At 36.1% G+C, this 23101-nt stretch overlaps 1 protein-coding gene across 1 annotated transcript in view; it reads right to left on the bottom strand.

Moving 5' to 3' along the window:
* Positions 1–23101, bottom strand: part of SNTG2 (syntrophin, gamma 2) — a 191425-nt gene that overhangs the window by 80100 nt on the left and 88224 nt on the right. The window contains exons 7-8 of the mRNA XM_014956761.1: positions 10060–10147; positions 4563–4654 (exon numbers count right to left, since the gene is read on the bottom strand). Of these exons, the coding sequence (XP_014812247.1) occupies positions 4563–4654; positions 10060–10147 (180 nt within the window). The remainder of the gene's footprint in view (positions 1–4562; positions 4655–10059; positions 10148–23101) is intronic.

Below are 23101 nucleotides of genomic sequence, written 5' to 3'. Positions count from 1 at the left end.
AAATGTTGCTCAGTGTTCATTTATTTAGCAGCTAGTAAGACTTTCTTTGTATTTTCCTTTCACCAGCTTTTATTAGTGCTCTAAGCTAAAAAAAAAAAAGTAAAAATCCTAAAACCATATCTGACAAACTTTACTGGAAAGTATTTAATTGCTGTGCAGAAGAAATGACCAACCTGATCAATCAGATGTTAAATACTAGAAGAAATAAGCCTGCTGGAGAGGATTAGCAGTGACAGTGAGGATCAACCCGACTGAAAGAAAAGACTTTTAAAGATACCTTTTATTCAGTTCATTAATGTCATAGTAAAGTCCCAATCAACTTTCATCACAATTAGAAAAACATAGCACTTTTGAACAGCTAAATCTAAACTATTTAATTTCAGTACTCAGTATCAAAACCTTTTCCTTAACAATTCTATACTAGTGGAGTAGGAAGGTGTTATTTAATAGGCTTTTTCCAGCTTCTACTGCTATGATTTCTGAGAGGTGTAATCAGAAACAGAAAACTCAGATTATTTCCCCCTGTAGGTGAAACGGAGACAGTCACGTATCTTATTGAGAAAAAGGAGCACACTGATTTGCAGTGTTTATCTTGTTTCATAAAGGTCCTAAGGTCAGCAGCAGTTGAAAATATTTAAGTGCAGCTAGCTGTGTTCATCTATTTTAATTTTCTTTTCAACAAATAAATGTAAGACATGGTGATGATTACTTTTGTGAGAGTAACCAGTGCTGCACCTCTAAGTGAGCTATTTTTTGTATTTATTACATTAATTACATTTTATGCACGTACATTACCAAATGATTCCCCATGAACTGGAAGTCAATTTAAAGTTACATTGCTTTCTTATTCAGTGAGAAGATCGTGGATTTTCAGATCAAGAGTTGGCAGAGTCTATTGGCATCACATGCTAAACTGTTCTAATAGAAAAGGTATTGACCTGAAATCCTGAAACTTTTCTTCTTTGAAGTGAGCTACAGGATGACAAAAATGAAGAATAAAATAAAACTTAAGAATGATCAATAGTGTGTTTATATTGACTTGGAAGACACAACAGGAACATTTGAAAAATAAAACTATTTAAGTTTTCAGATGCAGGGCATCAATTCATTCTCAATTCAACGATCTGGTCACACAATCCACTAAAGTATCCATCAGAATAGCTTTTACTCTCAGCAAGAGGCTCTTTTTGTGGATCCTCTTCCCTTTTTGCCTTTACACATTTGGGACTGAACCATATCATTCTCTCCCTCTGGAACCTGGACTACCATAGACATTAAAGATTTAGCATTCTACTGATCCCACCAAGAGTTGAGCAACTGCATATTTTCGTTTTAAAACTGTACTTGATGATGAAGCAGGTAATGTCTTTTTTTTAAAGCAAAACTTTTAAACTTAACAGATGAAACAAAGCAATCAAGGAAAAAATATTTTAAAGCAATTTAGAAAATGTTATGTTCCTGTTTAGATTCATTTAACCAACTAAACGTACACTATCAAAATTAAATTAGAGTTCTTAAATAACATGAACACACAGAAAATCATGATTTCCTCTAGTCTCACTTCATTTATTAGAACTTTTAGACACTTTAGGGAAAGCGGATTTTCAAACAAAAGAAAACCTACTAAATTCTCCCTTTGGAAAGTAACTACCATATTATTCAATGGTGTCTTAAACAGGAATTTGTTTTAATTCCCATCATTTTCTATCACTCCCAATTTCTCCAGACAACTGGCCTGGACATTTGGATATCTGGAAGATCTCAACAGAATCTTATTCATTGTTTTCCAGTTAGAATCCTTCAGGTAAACAACCTGTAATCACTAGCATAGAGACTACCTCCTCTGAATGTTTTATGTTCCCCTCTGAAACTTCACATTGTGTTTAATAAGATAACTTATAAGATACAGATGAATGTATCTGCCACTACCAATATCTATAGTATTTGTCACAGTGCCAAAGCACAAAATAATTAGGCGTGAAGAGAGCACTTCAGCTCATTTCTCTGTGTTTCAGAGAACCGTTGAAGTGCTATACTGCAAACTGGTCTGATGTTATAGGGAGGTTGTATATATAAATCCTGAAGATGATATCACATCATATATAACAGATGTTTCACAGCAGAGGTGATGAAGATATATCTAATAGAGGCAAGCTAGCATGAGAACTGAAAATGGTGTAATCGTACCAGGCAGAAGCAGCCTGATGTTATCATGGCTAAACCACTGTCTATATGATGCAAGCTAGTATCACCACAATGTGTTCTATTGTATCATGTGAATTTTACAGCCTGAACACAGCATTAGCTCAAGTGTCTCTGTATTATTGTTTTTCAGAACAGACATGCTGAATGATACTTTCGTAAAACTGGCAAAACAGTCATTCTTTACCTTGTCACTCCCATCCTTTCCTTTACATTGCATGCTTTTTGGAGCAGAATTTCCAGTCATAAATATATGTGCATTGTCTAATATGGCATGGATCTCACTGCAGTTAGGAAGGTACATACAACTGCAACACAAACTTACAAGATGCAATATTCAAAGTGAGTCAGAACTACACTACCAAGGGGACACTAAAAAAGGATTTAAATATCCTTAGCCTTAATGGGCAACATCATTATAGGAAATGTCAGTCCTGCTCTCCCTTAACTGTAAAAATGAAAATATCTAATTGAAAAAAGTAGCAGTGCTCACTAGCTGGTAGTCGAAACACAGTTATAATCACTTTTGAAAATCTGATCACAGCTTAGTTACACTCACAGCTTAGTTTGATAAAAATTTGATGCCACAACCCCAGTGGACCATCTCAAAAGCCAGTCATTCCTGCTCAGAATACTCAGAACCTTGCTTTTGCATTTCACAGGAATCTGACAATTTTTCATTTTGTTTCCTATGAAGAGAGATCATGACTTTTTTACTAGGCTAGATATAATGTAGATCGTTTTGCTTTATTTCACTTCTAGGTCATAGCGTATGGTGCATACATACCTCCTCATGACTTTATGTCAAGTTTCATAAAATTTAAGTTCTGTATAAAAACAAGCTAGTACCTTAGCATTCCCCTTTTCTTACTTTCTATTTTTCCACTTATATTTCAAGCTTATGCAGTCTTTTGTGTGCTGCCTTGGAAACGAACTCTAAATTATGCTGTTACAAGTCTACAAAAGTCCAGTCACTTATTTATGTTTTTATAATGTGTAGAATTCAAAAGTGTGCAATTCCCACAGTAGTCAGAATGATTATTGAAAGTTATTATGGCACACTCATTCTAGCACTTAATAGGCATTAATTTACTAAAACATGATAATGCAATCACAGGCAATCATCTGACCATAGCCCTCTGCTTATAATGTGAGCTCTTTGCAGAAACGGCTTTGATTGTCTTCAGAGCACCTGGTAAACAGGCATTTGCAGAATGCTGGACCCTGAGGACAGACTGGAGCTCTTTAGTAAGACAACAATACAAGGTAATTAAAGGTAATAATTATCTGGATAATTAAAAACAAATAAACATGAAACCTTCTGTATCTACACTCAGTTTTGGCCACAAGCAGTAGGCAAAGACATCAGTGCAGAAAAGCATATTTCTATTAATTTATCATATGTATATAATATATTTATATATTCATCAGATGAAAACAAGGATTAGTTTAGAGAGTGCTCAAAAAGTGCAAAGCTTGGGAGAAGTACAGTAAGCAGCAGACACTGACATCTCTGGCTGAGTAGGAAAGAAAAGGAAAAGCAGAGAAGAGTAGAACCTTTCACTCCATTCACTGGGCACTCCTGTAAAATTTAATAGCTAGCTGAAAGACTACAGCTGCAAGTTGTTGGGAGCTAAACAATTTTTTGAGCATGAAGGTCCATGTCCTAGTACAGCTAGTATTTACATCTTCAATCCTCATTTCTAAAAGACCAACATTGTCCACTACTAAGACATCCTACCTTCTTTGGCTTTGGTAACTAGTATTTTTCCTGAAGAAATTAATTTATTTTTATTTTTTTTCCCACAATGCTGCAATTAATTTGATCATAAATATTCACCACAGAAAAAAAGAACTGAAAATCCTTTGGATTGAAGAAATAGACCTTTTTTTCCCCTAAATCTGCATTCCCATTTTATTTCTTTTTCTCCCTTTTCTTCCTATCGCCAAAGTTTGCTCCAATAATTCAACTTTACTGTATGTTCTGAATTCTACGTATATTTCAGCATCTCTAGCTGGACTAAATTCAATAGTACAATACTAAAATTCAACAAAGTATGACAAAAATTCACATGAAGTCATGCCTCAACAATGATTAAATCTTACTGTGCTCGCTCCTACAAGCTTCTCAGTTGCCTCAGAGTAAGAACCTAGCAGCCAGTGCCCCATTTTGGCTACTTTGTATGTACAGAATTTTACAGTGTATGCACTTAAAAATCAACCAATCAAACAAGCAAGCAAGCAAACAAAAACCCAACAAAATTAGGGTAGACTTACAGTCCTACAGTAGCGTTTTGAAGCTCAGAATGGGAAGAGACCTGACATAGCTTACACTATGTTTTTATTATTCATTTACTTACAGTGTTAGTTGAGTTTCCATTTAAATGTAAGCCACTGTCAAAAAGAGGGGATGAAGCTCCACTGCTGTGATCACTGGATGGTCCAGGGGAACCTGAAAAACAGACCATGAAAACTAATTGCTTATGTTAAAAATACAGGTATACATCAGGCAATATCTATTCCAGCTGTAAAACACAGGAAGAATTTTTAATTTAAATCACCAAACCAGGCCAGAAGTAGTACTTGTATTTTAGAATGACAGCTAATAAAATATGTCTGACCATACTCCATACTTTATGTCTGGAAAGAAAAAAAGAGTAGCTAGATGTCACTTTTATAGAGACTGTGCTCATGGGAATTATTTGTATGCTTAACTGTCTGCAAGTAAAGGAATCCCATCAATTTAACGAATAAATTTCTTATCGAGTATTGAAAGTCTCACTTTAGAGTATATGCATGGATTGTATTTATAAACAATGTTAATAAGAAATTCTGAGGCAAGTACTAACCGTATACATACATATACTTTATTATTGTCTCAAAATGCCAATTACTTTAAAGAATGATGCACATTCTCAAACAGAAAATAAAATCAAACAGTCATCTTGAAATGTTGATACTGTGTTAGTATGTTAAAGTTACACAGTTATATTCTTCAAGATAACTCTTCCTTTAGCAGTTACGCATCATGATCCAACTTTACTAGTTAAAGTGACTTCAGGAAAGCTTAATACTTTTATAACAAACAATAATGGAAACAACAGAAAGTCACTTCATTGTGTAATTTTTGCTTAAATGTAAAATGTTAACATACAGCACCAATAATACACAATTACTCTCAGACAGCACTTGGTCTTATCAATAAAGCACATAAAATCGATTTCACAGTGTTATATACATAATCACTGAAAACTCATTTTTCCATCTGAAGAAGTCACCTGAAATTGCCTGTAAATCATTTCACGCTAATAGGTCTGTCAAGTCTAACATCACAAAAGTCAAAAAGTCATTCTTAGTCATACATTTTTGTATGTATCTATTCCACATATCTGAAAGATTTAGCAGAAAGGAATTTAATTCAACAAAAGCTCCTTTTCTCTCTAAGACATCTCTGTCAGTTCAGTGCTAAGGTCTCAGAATTATAGACTGAATTCTGAAGTTTCAAGCGTTAGATGATGTCAGCAGAAGGAACCATTATGCTTTGCTTGTATGGGTCTAACCCAAGTGCCAAATTTGTTATCCAGCTACAACACTTTGTAGCTACTATATGTATACAGTAGACTACAAAAATCTGCGTTCATACTCATAGATGAACACAGTGACTTGTTGGGACAGAAGATAATGTCTATTTTTTAAAAATAAAAATAATGAAAAAGTTGGCATTAAATTATCCGCTGAAGAGTCTGCCTGTTGGGGATTCCCACTGTCTCTTGCAGTAGACAACTACGACAGGTCCATGAGTCAATCAGATTCTTAAGTGGAATTATCCTACCTCTTCCGCAATTTAAGCATATCAAAATACATGAACTCAGGTATTTTCAAATCTCTAAATCCAGGCTTTACCACAGTACAAAATACAACCTTAGAATCATTTTTTTTTTTTTTTGAAGTAGAGAAAACTGACATCCGTTGTGTGGGAAAGCTAAGAATAAAAGGCTAAGGAACAAACTTCCCTCCTCCAACAGTGTCCCTGCAGACTTGCTTTTCAGTTCAACAGCTTCCTTTAGTTTTCTGAGTCAAACAAACTTCACAATTTCTCTCAGGCTATGCTACCTCTACCACTTGATTGCAAGCAAGTTCATAGGTCTTTTAGTCTGCTCCCTGCCTATTCTGCCTCACTCACTCACAGACTACCCCTTCACGATATCAGCATTTTAGAAGCTCCCTCCGTATATGCTCAACTGCATGGAAGGTGCAGTGCTTTCATCTCTCTAAAGAGCTCTGTTTGCCTCCCCACACGGCAGCCTTAGAGCAATCAGGTAGTCTTTCCTCCCTTTTCTTAGAGCAAAACACAGTATGCACACATACATTGATATACATGACACAAAATACACTAACACAAAGCAAATCTGGTACTATCTGCTACTGTAGCCCTTGCCCACTTAGATGAGACTCCAAATCATGTGTTAGGTACCAGTCCAAACTCAGGAACATTAGTTCAAGAAAGACTACCAAAATAAAGTGTTTATGTAAAATTAAACACCTGCTACAGGTAACTCCCCCCTCCATGGCTACAATACATCATCCTGATAGGTACCAATGCCAGAAAAAAAGGTATTTGATATGTTGTGAGATTTATATCAATCATTATTGCTTAGTTCTCCTCTTATCTCACCCAAATCATAGTTAGACAGCCACACTATGAGAAATGCAAACCTACACTATGACAGGCAGCATCTGTTTAATTTGCTCATTATCAATTGTGGCATTGTCATTCTTTTGAGAAGATTTGGTCAGCAAGGATCATGTGGTCAAGGAGATCTTTGCCTGAGCAATAGCTGAGTACGATCAAACAGAAAACCACCTTACCCTGTAAAATGAGAAGGGGTCAGAGAGAGAGAGATATAGCAAGGATATAGGAGTCTGAAGTTCACAAAAAAGACTGAGACGCCCCCGGGGGGTAGCAGGAAAAAGGCAGGCAGAAATCCAAGGTGAGGGAAAGAAACTTTGTAAGAATCACAGGAGATTTTGCAGAGCTAGCAGCAACTCAGGAGATCACCAAGCTAGCTGACACTAAACCTAAAGCCAGAACTCATTTGCAGTGGTACAGGTAGAAGTTGTTTATAAATCCTCCTACATTGTTTTTGACAGAGTCACTTGAGAATTTTCAATTTAAAAAGTTAGGCATTCTACTACTCATTTTAATAATTCCTAGATTTTATTTTTAACTTTAAAAGCTTTAAGCTTCCCCAACATAGCAAGGTCTCTATTAAAGTTCTGGTCAATTCAGAGTCCCACCAACAGATGGTTGTTTAATTGCAGTCAGTAAATTACACTAAATCTCTAAATGACAAAGAAAACTCCCAAAATGCAAGACAGCAGATCAATGTACAGTGAATAGTCAGCAAGACTTTATCCCTTACAACAATTTATCTTATTATCAACTTCGCTGAATGATAATGGAGACCTCTTGTGCATAAAATCTCATTTATCTAACTTGCTAATTATGTCATAGACAAAAAGCTCACTCCAGAACAACCACAAAATTAAAATCAAACAAAACACTCCTGGTAATTTCTGATTACACTGAAAGCTTTGCAACTTCAGAATATTCTGATAATTTGGTATAACCATTAAAAAGAAAAATTCTGAACAGAGCCTGTTTTACCATAAGATCTCCCGAAGAGTCTTCCCAGCAGCAGTGAATCTTATCTAAAAGGGTGCTACAAGCCCTGCTCAACTCTGGAACAGGTAACAGACTTAGCTCCAGAGAATGTTTAGTGACAACACCCAAGAGCTGATGTCATAATTATTCTGTAACAGGATAACAAATAACCCTCATAGCCACTACTATCTTCCTGATCTAGCCCCAAACCCCAAAATTCCTTCCTTTGGTTTTCTGAAACACAAATCTACTCTCTCTCTAGCTGACAGTGACCTTAGAGCAAACCACAGGCCACGGGATGAGGAACCATCTTAGCCTTGGAAACAGAAAACCCAATGAAGCAGACAGTAATGATCCTACAGGCCGATGCTAACTTCTGATCCAAGAGTAATAGTTTTTTGAGAAAGAAGTACTTGCCCTATGCAAAATTACATCAAGAATCCTGCAATATTTTATAAAACTGCTGATCAAATTCCTGTGGCAGAGAATATTTCTTGGCATAATTTAATTTACTATTATGGACCGTCTCATAATAGTCTAGTAAGGGCCAAGAGTCACTGTGAAAGAGACAATGATCAATACTGGCATACCACCCTGGATTATGGCCTCCTCCAAACAGAGAAATAAGCAGTCCTTGTCTCATCCTTAAGTGCCAGTTAATTAGTATCCATGTCTAAACCCATGCCAAATCCTGTATTTGTTGCTCACAATCCATGAAGGGGTAAAGCAAGGAGAAAAATGTGGTGAGAACTGTAGGAAGAAGCCTTGGAGTGGAGATTCCTCTGCAGCCTTTGGAGAGACCATGGTGAAGGGATTTCTCTGCAGCCCACGGAGAACCACGTTGAAGCAGATATCCACATTGCAGCCCATGGGGGAGCCCATGCTGGAACAGGTGGATATGCCTTGAAGGAAGCTGCAGCTGGTGGGCAACACATGCTGGAGCAGATTTTTCCTGAAGGACTTCAGACATGGAGAAAACTCATACTAGAGCAGTTTGTAAGGGACTGCAGCCAGTGGGAAGGATCTAAGGTTAACCGACCACAAGTGATAAGAGTCCAAGTGCGTATATAACGTCACACAACAAGACAAGACAAAATTGTGTGTAGGACTGTCATAACCACAAATTAACACGGTCAACAACACAGAAACTACTGGTAAGATCATGTCTCACTAAAATCATGTCTCAGCTTGGACACAGTTATTCAAGGAATTATAGATATTAATCTATAGTTGTCTGAGTACCTAGGATAGAAAAGTAGGAAGATAAAACTTGAAGTTTCATAACAAAGAACACTGACCAGACAAAGAATTCCAAATGTAAACATAAGATTTCTTTGATTTTAGATTCTATTTTCAAATGGAAATTATATGCAGTAAGAACTGAAATGGTTTGAGCATGAAATGTACAGTAGCAGAGACCCTTCAAGTTTGCTTTTAATAGGTGTAAGAGTCTAGATGAAATTACAAGAGTTAGACCTATGATTCTGTTGAAATCAAGAAAACACAAGTAGATAGTTGAGCTCAATTCGCATAATCCCCCAAACAAGACACACTGTAAATCTGATTTGCTTAATTTGAAAGAGAATCATATGTAAGATAAACTGGTGCAAAATTATCTGGTCTGATTAAGTTAGCTGATATATGATGTACGCTTTTCTACTTGCAACATTGATTTTAAGTATCTTGAATATTTATATTTGCTATCCAGAAGAACCAAAATTTCCCTCATCTGCACTGTTCATAAACATTTTACTATTCTTAAGCTGTTCAGCTGTCACATTGTAATTCTGGTCTCTGACAAAAGTGATCAAAATATCAAAGTAATTTATGAAATATGCACAATTAATGCTATCCAATTGTTTGGTAAGTGTCCTGAAAATACCTTTCAGGGTGACTGTCTGATTCAAATGTTTGTAAACATTATTTTATTGTATTCAGGCAAAACTTCTCTAGAAAATGATTGTACTGCATTTTAATAAGGTTTTCACTTTTATTTTGAATAAACTATCCAGAAGAAGTCATGCTGTATGCATTAGGCTCTTATACATTAAGCAATAAAGTACACACACAATTTTCTATTTCTTCCTGTAAAAAGCTCAAGGATTGAATTCCTATTTCTGTCACTGTCATCTTATTATGAGAATACTGCAAAGAGGAAAACAAATTATTCCTGTCCGTTAATTTCCTCTTACCTAATGGGAGCTTTAAAAATGATGGAGCTTCCCTGAGGTACTGAACAGTGATGGTAACTTCATCGCCAGCATTTCGCAGTAGGTGTACCTGTCAGTGTGACAAATAACAGCTACTTTAAACCAAAGAACCACCAGTCATAGAAAGAACATTACTTACAATGAAATCAACATCTCTGTTGATCTATAATAAACTCAGTATGAACACTTCAGACTGGGAATGAAGAATATCTTGAGAGTCAAGCCACACCAACAAAGGATAAGAGTAGGCAAGACCAGTGGAACGACCTGAATAAATAATTTGGTGGGCAACTTGAGGCTGAACAGAACTTTTACAAACAAATTGATTTTATAAAACCAACACACGGTAGTATGGAAATATGTGTTTATGTAGACGTAATACCTTAATTGTGTGTGTATACACATAAACAGACACATATATATTAATACAGGGGAAATGAGAGAGCAGCTGGGTGAGGGTCTGGCTGCGGAGCAGGGCTGACTCACCACCACAGGGTCCAGTTTTTAAAAAACAAAACAAAACAGTAAAACGAAACCAAAAAAGTTAAAGAAAGAAGTGCACCAATGCTAATCACATAGTCTCGGTTCAGTGAATCCAGTCTGGGTACAACAATGCCAAAAAGGTGATATGGTAGCAAGGGAAATGTACACTCAATGTACTCCCAAAAAATACATGTCAGAAAGTCAGTGTCAGGGTAGTAGGAAGTCAGAGTTGGCAAGAAATAGAAAATCCTGTTATCAAATGCTGCTGTATCTTTTGATACCGTTTTACCTGTCATTGTGTGGTAAATATATTAGTAAAGATTACTTTAGCATCTTTAGTATGATGTTGTGTACCAGCATCAGTATTTTGTAAAATCCAATAGCTAATTTCAAACCCAACAAATTTATAATATAATCACAATACTGCACTGAAATCTGTAATGAGAGGAAACATAAACCAAATAAAATTAATACTGAGCACTCATTTTCTTATTCACAATTGGCTTTTTAGAAATGCCATAAATGTAAACTCTTCAACTTTGGAATATCAAGGAAGATATCCTAACAGATACAAACATTTTGAAGAAAACTTTCAAACACAAGATAAGAACTGTGTTTCCTCTTAATTAAGCAAAGAATGTTTGCACACACACATTGTGTGCAACATCTGTCAGGAGATGAGAGGAGACAGCATGACAGACATACTGCCTCAAATACTTTTGGAAGATCTTAGTCCAATATTATGAAGATAAATTGAATCAGCAAACTGTATGGAACAAAACAAAACAGTAGATTAGAAACTCTTGCAGAGCACGCAAGTTGATTTTTATTTCAAATTCTATTTTGAAAAGGAAAGTATTCTAATATTAATGCTTTGGTTTAGAATTATGAAGCGGTAATACCTTAAAGGATACTCATACTGTATCATAGTCTCCTCATGCTACTTTGTATTCTTAGGCAGTGTCTGAAGAGGTGGTTGTATTGAACCACACACACACAAAGGAAAAAAATAAATAATCAATTTCATTGTTCACAAGAAGGTATTAGCAGTATGGAAGATCACTAAATGATGCACTGCTCTGTGGTGCTGACGCTTTTGCACAAGTCCAGTACATCCAAAAAAGACCAATCCACTTGCTTTGGAGCAACAGTCTCTGTTGCCTGTTGTGCTGTTGCCTTACTTCAGGAGTAACAGAAAAGGAGAATTGTAAAAGCGAGTGTTAACCGTGTTTTTTTTTTTAAATAGTTGATTAAATACATTCATTGCAGCTAAGTGTGTAATGTATGCACTTAATTGTGTGTTCATATGTATGAAGGAGAAAAAAGCATCAGAAGAAATTCTTGCTTTTCATGCTCGCTCTAATTTGTGAATTTTGCATATCTCTAAGTGCCCTCATCAAGCCACAGTTTATTTCACACGCATTTCCCAAGAACAGAACAAAAAGAATGTAAAAAATATAAATAGGTGCTTCTAGATCTCACTTAGCTAACTACAGTCCACAGTCTGCAGAGAAAAATATTACTCATTTCAGGAAAGCCAAAAGACCTTTGTTGCTGTCAACAACCATTTATACCTAACTCAGGTAGGCAAGTTGGTGACAGAATTTACAGCTGATGTGGATTCTTTTTAAATTCTGGTGCCTTGTGTTTACTGTGGCTTGCTCTAACCCTTCAAACGTAGCTGATCATTAATATTCACACCATTCAGAGATTTAGACAAGGTTTTGGCTGTTTAAATCAGGTTCTGTCTTATTATAGATCAGAACTGCAACAGCAATTAAAATTGAAAAGAAGCACGTCTGATGAATGAACTCACCCATACAGTCCTTTAGCTAAGATTTATTCCAAGAGCAGAAGTCACATCATTTAACTTCGGCCATTTAAAAGATTCAACTCCAAAGTAGTTCATATTTTTTCTAGAAATCAGTAAAGATCTTAGGATAAAAAGGAATCATCACCCGCAGGTGTCTATCACTAAATAAGCAGAATCTGGATAAAAACCTTAAACATCTGAAGTTCGATGAGATGAATCCTATCTCACATCCATAGATGAAAATTTAAGATTGAACACCTAACTTGGACTAAAAGTCTGAAGGAAAAATTCTGTAGTAAAAGGAAGTAAATTTCTTGATGAATATCTGGTCTTGAAGCACAAGCTTTTCACAAATAAAACACTTGAAATTCACACAAAGTGCAAGTCTTGGACTTGACAAATACCAGGGTGGAAGATTACATACAAGCCTGTAATGTAGCAGGCAAACAACCAAGAAGTTGTAGTAAAACCTATGAAGAGAATTAGAACCATTGAATCATAGAATTGTTTCAGTTGGAAAAGATCGTAACATGTAATAGTAAAAAACCCAATGAAATCTAGAGAACTTTTAAAAAAATACTTAAACTCTCAGAATAAAAAAAGCAACAACAGTAATGAATACTTAAAATACCTCCTAGGCTAAAGTATGTTTGAAAGTTTTTTTGGAAATGGCAGTTTCAGCTTAACCCCATATGAGTAGAACTGAAAAATCTGGTATCGTGCTTTCATGTCTATGAGTAGGCAAGGAAGATGCATAAAAAAAAGAGACCTCACAGTACAAATAGTCTTTAAAGTGACAGCAGAACCAAAGTGGTTTTACACTACAGTTTATAAAATTAAAATTGGATTGCAAACAGCATTGAAAAAGCATGAAGCAGAATAAAGTTAGTTCAAGAACTAACGATTTCTTAACACTTGTCTCTTCTCCACAAGTAATTATGAAGTGGTTTCCTACAAATACTTCTAATTCTTATCTCCCTCAGCTTTGCAGTATTCTATGACCAATACTCCCTTCCTTAATACTTAATTGGCAACTCCGAAACAAGCATTTGTTTCTGAAAAATTCATAAAAATATGCTAGGAAAATAATTAATTTATTAATTCTGCAGTAACTTCAACTCTCTTCCAGTCTTTCCCTTTTCACTTAGGTATCTTATCCTATAATTAGAACCAAAATTATTTTTAAAGAAATCTATCATAGATATCCTGCATAATTATATACCCTGACTCAAGTAACTTTTCCTTATACTTCTCTACTTTACCAGTACTTTTCTTTGATATTTGTGTATGTGCCTGAAGAGATTTGTAGCTCCCATATTCATTGAGCAAATCACATAATGAATTTACACAACTTGGTATAATATTGCCAATGAATCAACCCACTCCTTTTTTGAAAATCTGTCCATGCCATCAATTTTTCTCTGTTCATTAGATGAATGCTTATATTATTACATTTTTGAGAAATTTTATTTTACCTGCCATTTTAAAAATATATAATATAGTCTCTATTTTAATGGACTAAAATTTAAAAAGATGAGACAAAGCATGGGAGAAAAGTGGTGAAGTAAAAAAAATGTTTTTATGAAGTAGTTTCCATCCAGAATGTTGCCATTGCTACAACACAGCAACAATAATGACACAGTACTGCACTGGTACCGATACCACCCATTTATAGAAGTATTCTACTCATCCCTCTGCTGAAATGTAAAGCCTTCAAGCAACAAAAAAAAAAAAACAGCATCAGGCATGCATGGACACTTCAAAATTTTCTAATTACCCAGTAAAATACAGAATCACAGAATCACAGAATCTTAGCGGTTGGAAGGGACCTCTGAGATCATCGAGTCCAACCACAAGAGAAAGAATAATGTTGAATTTACCAAGGATGCTATTAATGATAACTTCCAAACTGAAATGAATTACACTCGGAGTGCAGACACAATGAAGTAACTACAAGGGTATAGCTATAAAGAGAAAGATGGCCCTTACTGAGCATGTTTTTTCTACATGCTGAGAAATACATAAAATTTATACCTCAATGAACGAGATTTTATAAAATCATAGAATGATTTAGGTTGGAAGGGACCTCAAAGATCAAGTTCCAACCTCCCTGCCATGGGCAGGGACACCTCCCACTAGACCAATATGATCAAAACCTTGAACACCTCCAGGGATGGGTTCTCCACAACTTCTCTGGGTAACCTCTTCCAGTGTCTCACCACCCTCACAGTAAAGAATTTCTCCTTCATATCCAATCTAAATCTCCCCTCTTTCAGCTTGAAGCCACTACCTCTTGGTCCTATCACTACACTCCCTGATAGAGTCCCTCCACATCTCTTCTGTAGGCCCCCTTCAGGTATTGTAAGGCCACTGTAAGGTCTCCCTGGAGCCTTCTCTTCTCCAGGCTGAACAACCCCAACTCTCATAGGAGAGGTGCTTCAGCCCTCTGATCATCTTTGTGACACTCCTCTGGACTTGCTGCAACAGATCCAATGTCCTTCTTATGTTGGGGGCCCCAGGGCTGGACACAGTACTCCAGGTGGGGTCTCACCAGAGCACAATAGAAGGGCAGAATCACCACCCTCGACCTGCTGGCCAAGCTTCTTTTGATGAAGCCCAGGACACAGTTGGCTTTGTGGGCTGTGGGTGCACATCCCTGGCTCATGCTGAGCTTCTCATCAACCAACACCCTCAAGTCCTTCTCCTCAGGGCTGCTCTCCAGTCATTCTCTGCCCAGTCTGTATTTATGCTTGGGATTACTGTGAGTGATCCAGGTGCAGAACCTTGCACTTGGCCTGGTTGAACTTCTTAATGCACAACCCCCTCTATAGCTATAGGCATATAAAAAACTACCAAGTACAATACAACTGCACTATACACTAGGAGAAGCCATAAAGTTTTTTGTTTGTCAAAGAATCAGATATAAATTCGAAGGTAGAAAAGGTATTACCTGGAGACAAAACACACAGAAAAGTAAAGCAGAAGAGGGACTGGTGTTTTTCCCATTTCTCCTTATGCTTAATTTTTTTTTTCTCCTCCTATTATATTCACATGGATTTGCTACTATCCACATGATGCAAATCAGTCCCTTTGGCTGGATGAATATCTGAGGAGTCGCCATCATGGTGGATATGTAACAGCAATTGCTTTATGCGTCCCAGTCGGGACACTGAAACTGTAGGGAATCTGCATCTTCCAATCCAAAAATAAAACATACTGTTCTCTGAGAAACTAAGTCCTATTTATTATCACTGTAAAAATGTCCCCTCCACATTACCTACCTGTCAAGAAAATGCAGTTTATGAAAATTTTCACAGATTTAAATTAAACTGTAATTTCCCTTAGTTAATTCAATTAGCACTTTTCTCTCATTTCTGCCTACAAATACAGTAAAAGATGTTTTTAACCACAAAGCTTCATAATTAATTCAGACAAAAAACAATGTTCCAGTATGATACAATTACCAGGAATTATAGACAAAAAGGAAATTATTTAAAGGGTTTTTTTCATTATTTTCTACATTAGTCTTTCTACTTAATTACACACTAGTTTGTGTTTCACTTCAAAACAACACAAATATCAGGGATATGAAAGATGCTGCTACACATTGTGCATTGGAAAATACATTCTGGGCCAAATCGGCTGTTCCCTGAAGCAATGGAAGTTCAAATAAATTTGCTTAAGGCTATTACCTGAAGCATGAAAATTCATCCCTGAGAAAGTAACTTTGCCATACTTCAAAAAATTCCAAGAACATCAGAGCATTAAAAGGACTCCTCTATAGAAATTCCCGTCAGTCTCAACTGTTATCAATGTGATATAACTGAAAAGAGTTCAAAGCCACAGAACTCAAAATTTTAGAATGAGCACTGTGTTTTATTGCTCATCTACTCTTACGCATTACTTGTAAAAAGAAAGAATTGTCTCAGGTATCAAACAATCACAACAGACAAAAATGTCCAAATTACCAGAAAACAAACACACAATTCTTAGGTTGAAACGTTATTAAATAATTACGGACATACCTGGTGTGTCAGCAACACATACTATAGTATCAAAGTTCCATTTTCAGTTCAAATACACATAGACATATCTGACTGAGTGTGACTGGAAATGCATATGTTTAAGTGAAATCAGAATCTGTAGAAATGAAACATTTCTACCCCAGATGCACGCCTTTTCAATCAAACAAATTGGAGCACTCTAACCCTCCAGGTTCATATTCTTCAAATATATTTTAAAATCTTTCCAGATGACAGTTAAGTGGTTGTGTTTATACAAACTCCAGTTGGCACAAATTGAGCTAAAAAGACTAAATGCAGGTTTCCATGTAGCTGTTACTGTTCCAATTTTCTTTGTCAGTGTTTGCGGAGTTCTCAGAAAAGGATTTTATCTGACTAGAAGTGCCTCTGAGGAGAGAGATACCAGTCAGAAAACTTCTGCCATCGTCCACTGGCAATGGCATGAAATAATAATGAAGGTAATTTCAGTTGAATAATATGCAATATTTAATGAAGGCTGTCTTGTGCTACTGAGTGCAAAAGCTAAACCAGAAGCTTCTGAAGTTACCAAACCCGGTAGGTTATAGGCTGCATTCTCTGATTTAAACATTTTTGACAATTTGGGCATTGCTTTCTTTTCTTGCAACAAACTTTTCCAAAATGATCCTTTTGTACTTAGTCTTCTTAGTCTAATAGAGACATCCAGAGTTAATATAGGACTAAATGTAAGAAGCACTGAGAACTGCTTTTTGCGTCTACACATTGACTGCTGAAGTACAAGACAAAAGTCTTAGACCTGTGAACTGATCAGCCCAACAGGTCGCCCTTTACTTTGGATCAAGCATAAAATTTATTTGTAATCATCCATACGTTTCAGGCTTAAAGAACTGGGGTACATAGAAAATAAAAAACCCTCCTCTTTTACACTGAAATTCTTACAGCATGTGGAAAAAACTAATAGGATAGAAGTAATACCTGTGGACAAAATTCACCACTGTTTCATAGTAATAGTACCCATGATTTCTGTCCTTAATGCTTTTGTTTCATCAGGTTCCCAAGATGAAAGTGCTACTGCCACCATAATACTGCAGATCATCTGCAGTATTCATACTCATCAGAAAGAACTTTGTGTTAGGCAAAGTACCACACCTGAACCTTCTGCATATTATCTCAGTACCCCAAGCCACGATTCCTTGCAGTTGGGCTACTGTACTGGCTAATAGTCATTCAGCACAGGTCACCACAAAGTATATTCCTTTATTCAACACTAAGAATTTCCTGTACTGGGAAAAAAAAATAATAATATCATTCTAATTGATGAGGGGAACATCACGAAAATCTTACTGACATGCTACAGTCTTCTGAAGAATTAATTTCTCTTCCCCCAGGGTACTGATTTCAGCTAAAGCCACATTTCTTTAAATACAGGGCTGTACCATTTAATATTAGACTTTTTGCCATCTAGTACCACATTAGGCAAAAATAACCACAAAAAACCTTGTGAATTTCTCATCCAATTCTTCAATAGTTTTGATGCAATGTGCTAGCTTATATGGTGTCTGAAGTGTATGAATACACTCCTGCTCTGTGAGTACATGTTTCGTCTGGTATCTACAATAAGGAACAAGAGCAGGTGCCATTATCCACCTTCAGTTCCGTAGCTAAACAAACCTGCCTGAAATAGTAGTGACAGCTATAAGACCCCTGCACTTATTTAGATCACAGTCTCATTAAGTCAATGACCTTTTGAAAAGAAACAATACTCACGTACAGTGCATACCGTGAACTCAAAGGAGTTTATTAATATTCCTTTTGATCAGAAATACAACAATTTTATTAATGAGTAAATTTTATGTGGCTGTAAGTCCTCTAAATAACTTACATTTTCCTTTCCATGTCAGGAAATTTACAAAGTGCAAAATAACTGAGTTTCACTTATGTAAACATTGTAAGCCTAATCTTTTACAAAAACATGCATTTAATTAATCTATTCAACATCACAATGGTGTAGACTAACTCTTCATTAGCTTGCAGCTTGGTTCTCTTAATAACACTGAGCTAGAGTACATCGCACTCATAGCTCTTTATACCCTGATGAAATACTGAGGGTCACCCAATATAAGGTAGTGAATCCATCAAAAGCACAAAACACGGTTTAGATAGGCAAAGGAAGGCGGGGAGAGAGAAAAGAGAGAGAGAAGGTATGGCTTCAGAGAAGCCAGCTCAATCAGAGTTGAAACCCAGCAGAGTGACCAAAAATAAAGACATGGCTTAATTTGTGCACTGGATGTAAGGATCAAAGGGAGCAAGAGCAGACAGGTCTTCCTAGTGTTTGTCAGGGGTAACAAGGGACATCATCCAGCACTGTCGCTGAATCTATCAAGTCCTGTTTTAAAACATGGTAACTTCTTTCCCTACCAGCCCTTTCAAAGACACTCTGAACTTATCCGTGGGTAGTTTATATCCTTTTGTTCTTATTCCAAAATTCTCCTTTAGCTTAAATATTTGGTCTCCCTCCATGGTGCTCAGTTTTATATAGATGACAGGAGAAGATGGAAGTAGGAACGCCCTTCTTTACGACTAAAGAAGTATAGTTTAGCTAGTATAGTTTGCTATATATCCTTTGTAAGTCTTCCAACACTTATAAATGAAACAAACATAAATTAAAAGGGTTAAAATGACACAGACTTTATTTTTTTTTTATTATACTTTTTACAAGCTTTTAAAATCCTATCTCCTTTTACCCTTAGGAAATACAGCTTAAAATTGCAGCTGTCCAGCCGCACTCTCTATGTGCTTTATTCTAAGAAGTGCTACACTTTGTGTGCATAGCTTAACAAAGACTTTAGTTCTTCCTATAGCTCCTTTGTACCAGGTAGCTGAATTGTTCCATCAGTTTTAATTATAGTAATTCTGCTTTTGTACTTGAAGATTATGCACACGGTAAATGCTCATAATGCCAGAGTACCTGCTGTTTCTCTCACCCAGGGAATTAAGTGACTGTGAAATAGATAGAGGGTGAAATTGTAGTACTGAAATCTGAACTACATAATTGCGGCTGCTTTCTTAACGTGTTTAGAGCTTGAAAGAAAGTGGGTTTCCACAAGTACTTCACAGAAATCATGCAATATTTTTAAGTATACATTTAACACAGGTACCATAATGTGTTTCTCCATTTTTTTAAAACTCTTTCTCTGAAATTTTGCTATCCTTTACAAAAGCACTGGAAAGGTGCACAAGGGTGAAAATTTAAATGGGAAAAATGTGTTTTAAAGCATGTGAGTTTTATCATGTGCATGTAAAAGACACTGGAGACCAAAAGTATACTATAACTTGCTACTTAATGAGGAATGCTGCCAGATGCAGTCAGTAATGAAATAATCACATTTCTTAGAGCACCTGGCAAACAGTGAGGTTGAGCTGTACATCCCACTAAATTTTAAAGTTGTACTATAATTTGCTGATCTTATGTAGCTTTATTTTTATGGGATGCAAAATACTCATGGCAAATTAGCACCTGGAGAAATGAAACTAAACTCAGATCTTTCTTATTTAAGGTGAATTTGTCTCACTGTCATGATAACATGGCTGCTATTCTACTATGACCAAATAGCTCAGAAAAATTGTATAAGGTAGAAGATGAAAGAATATGGAAGCTATCAACAGCAGAACTTCCCTCTGAACTCTGATGTCAAAAATTAACATTATTGCTACTAATGTTTATTTCTTCTCTCCTGTTACTGCCCATCTACATAGCAGCAACCAATTTTCTAAAATACATGATACGTTTTAACAGATGAAAGTGACTACATTAAGTCTATTAATAAATGCTCCCTAATAAAAGAGTTCATTCACATCTTTCAGTTTGTGCTTCAGTTACAGGTGTTCTGTAGCTATCTGCTCACTGGAACAGGTATTTGCTGTCTGATAACAGATGACAAGCATTCTTTTGGGACTGACTGAGGCAATGACAGAGGAACTCTTTGAGAACTACCAAGATGAAGTTAAGAAAGCAAAATCTTTACCAGCACATCTAGGCCAGTCAAGATAGGATTCCCTTATTCCATGACCTAAACTGCCCATTTAAATAAATAATGGTAACAGCAACATATTGGGAAGACAATATGCCTAATCCCAAACTAAATAAATCATACTTTATACACAGAAACCGGTCATAGAAAAGTTGATAGGTAAAACCTTCTACATTTTTTTTTCCAACTTCCAGTAATAATGCAGGTCAGTGTTGGAAATCAGCTAGAGTAAGAAAAGTAAAATCCGCTAAAGGTTTTGTCTGTATTCTTTTCAATTACTTTTTATTGTATTTTTATTGAGGGAACAACTGTGAAATTATCCAAGAAGAAAATTCAGAAAATGCTCAAACTATCTTCAAAAGATCAAAAGCATTTCACATTAAAATACTTTGAAAAATAAAGGGAGACTCAGTGGGTACCCATAAGGATGGATGCCCCTAAGTAATTTCAAAGCATAGCCCTGCCAAGTTGTTCTAGAGAAACCTCCATTTTCCTCTTCCTCTCTCTTCAGCTCTCATGAACAGAAAGGATCTGGAAAAGGGAAGTGGTAGTATCAAGGATGTGGAAGTACGTACCTTGATTTTATTTCCTCTCAAGTTTTGATTAATCAATCTCATTTGATTAATCAATGAGAAGGAAAGCCACTTTAACTTTAGGTTAGTCAATTGCATATTTTAAGGTTTTACTTTTTTTTTTTTTAAATTTCTATTTAGTAGTCACATGAGTGAGATCAGGGAAAGCACTTTTCAAAAACTCACTGGAACAGATTTTACATGCTTTCCTACTGCTCTTCCTTTTCTTTCCTCTCTGACATTTTCCTGAGACTTGTTTGTCATCTCTCTGTAAGCACGACTGCTTTGTTTTACTGTTCTATTTCATATTTTTTTAGGTTCCCATGACAAAACATACACCCACACAAAAATGCACATACACATCTCTATGTGTTCAATATGATTTTTACAGAGATTGACTTTTTATTTCCACTCTACTGCACCTGCATTACTTGAACACATGGCAATTCCCGGAAACTGGGAGTGATGTTGAGGTGATTTAAGACACAGCTGCTGAGTTTCTGTGCAATACCACAGACTTTTTTTAACTTGCATTCACACAGTAAGATGTAATTCCAGCTCAACTTTGCAGTAATATATATAGACAATTTCAGGAAGTGCGTACAATTTTATTGTGGGGTTTTTGGTTTTCGTTTTTTTCTTGGTAACTGTTCATTTTTTAAATGCTCTTCAGCGGCAGGCAACTGTTCTTCCAGTTTGTCTAAAAAAAATAAATCATGGGAGAAACAGATTGCTTTCATTAGGGTGTGCAGGTGAGGCAGCAAGGGATAGGGAATACAGAAGCACAATTTCACTTAGATGAAAACCATCTACAACATCGCTTTTAAATTCTCAACACAAATAATTTACTAAAATGAAGAAATCTACAAGTAAATTTTGGAAAGTACTGAGAAATTGGGAGAGCCACGCAGCTGACAAAAAAAATAAATAATCAGTTACATGACATTCAAAGGAAAGAAATAATCTACACATGATGTGAGAAAATCTCAGTTACTGGTTCTTCTGGATCTGGTAGAATTATCATTCCAATATTAAAGGAATATCTTTCTACGCTGACACAACTACAAAACTGTGGTACAAAAGACTATTAAATTGAACCATGCAGAGTATTGCTGAAAGTACTGAGAATCTACGTCTTGGCAGCATACAGACAGGTCTCTATGAAATGAATCATACACAGTCTTTTTATGTAGAAAAATGTTAGTCTTTTCCTTCATTTAGCTGCCCAAACCCTCTTTTCATAATAGTCAGATTTCAATTATAACTGTTCTTTTTAACTTCATAACACTTTCTCTGTTGAGTGAAAAAGCATGTTCAAACTGAGAAGCTTCCTGTGGGGAAAACTAAAAGTTCAAGGAATAACCTGAAGTTCAGCATCAATCTTGGATCACAAATATGTGTGTGTCTGTAAGGGTATTCATACATTTTAATATAGCAACTAGCTGCACAATCTAAAAAAAGAATGAGCATTTCTCTTGAACTTGTGTACTCCTGATTATTTCTGGCAGGAATGCTAAGGTATTAAATTCTCTACAGATATTAAATGAAAACTTCATTTTTACCTTCTCCAAATGTCAAAAAGTTATTGCCTCAAGTATAACTGAATTACATACTCAGATATTAACATGTAGTTAAAGCCTACAGAACATAACACTGTGGTTTTCTCATTTTAAATACATATCTTAATTTGTTTAAAGATAGAAGTACATTACAGAATCACAGAATCACAGAATCTTCTAGGTTAGAAGGGACCTTAAAGATCATCTTGTCCAACCGTCAACCTAACTGACAAAAATAGACACCCACACAACAAACAAGGAGCATCATCACTAAACCATACCTCCCAGCACTACATCAACCCGTCTTTTGAACACCTCCAGGGATGGTGCCTCAACCACCTCCCTGGGCAGCCCATTCCAATGTCTGATAACCCTTTCAGTGAAAAAATTTTTCCTAATATCCAGCCTGAACCTACCCTGGCGCAACTTGAGGCCATTTCCTCTTGTCCTGTCGCCTGTGACTTAAGAGACCAACCCCCATCTCTCTACACCCTCCTTTCAGGTAGTTGTAGAGAGCATTAAGGTCTCCCCTCAGCCTCCTCTTCTCCAGGCTGAATAACCCCAG

The sequence above is a fragment of the Calidris pugnax genome, unplaced genomic scaffold (assembly GCF_001431845.1).
Source record: "Calidris pugnax isolate Ruff unplaced genomic scaffold, ASM143184v1 scaffold171, whole genome shotgun sequence".
NCBI classification, from domain to species: domain Eukaryota; kingdom Metazoa; phylum Chordata; class Aves; order Charadriiformes; family Scolopacidae; genus Calidris; species Calidris pugnax.
This window is presented reverse-complemented; position numbering and strand designations above follow the sequence as displayed.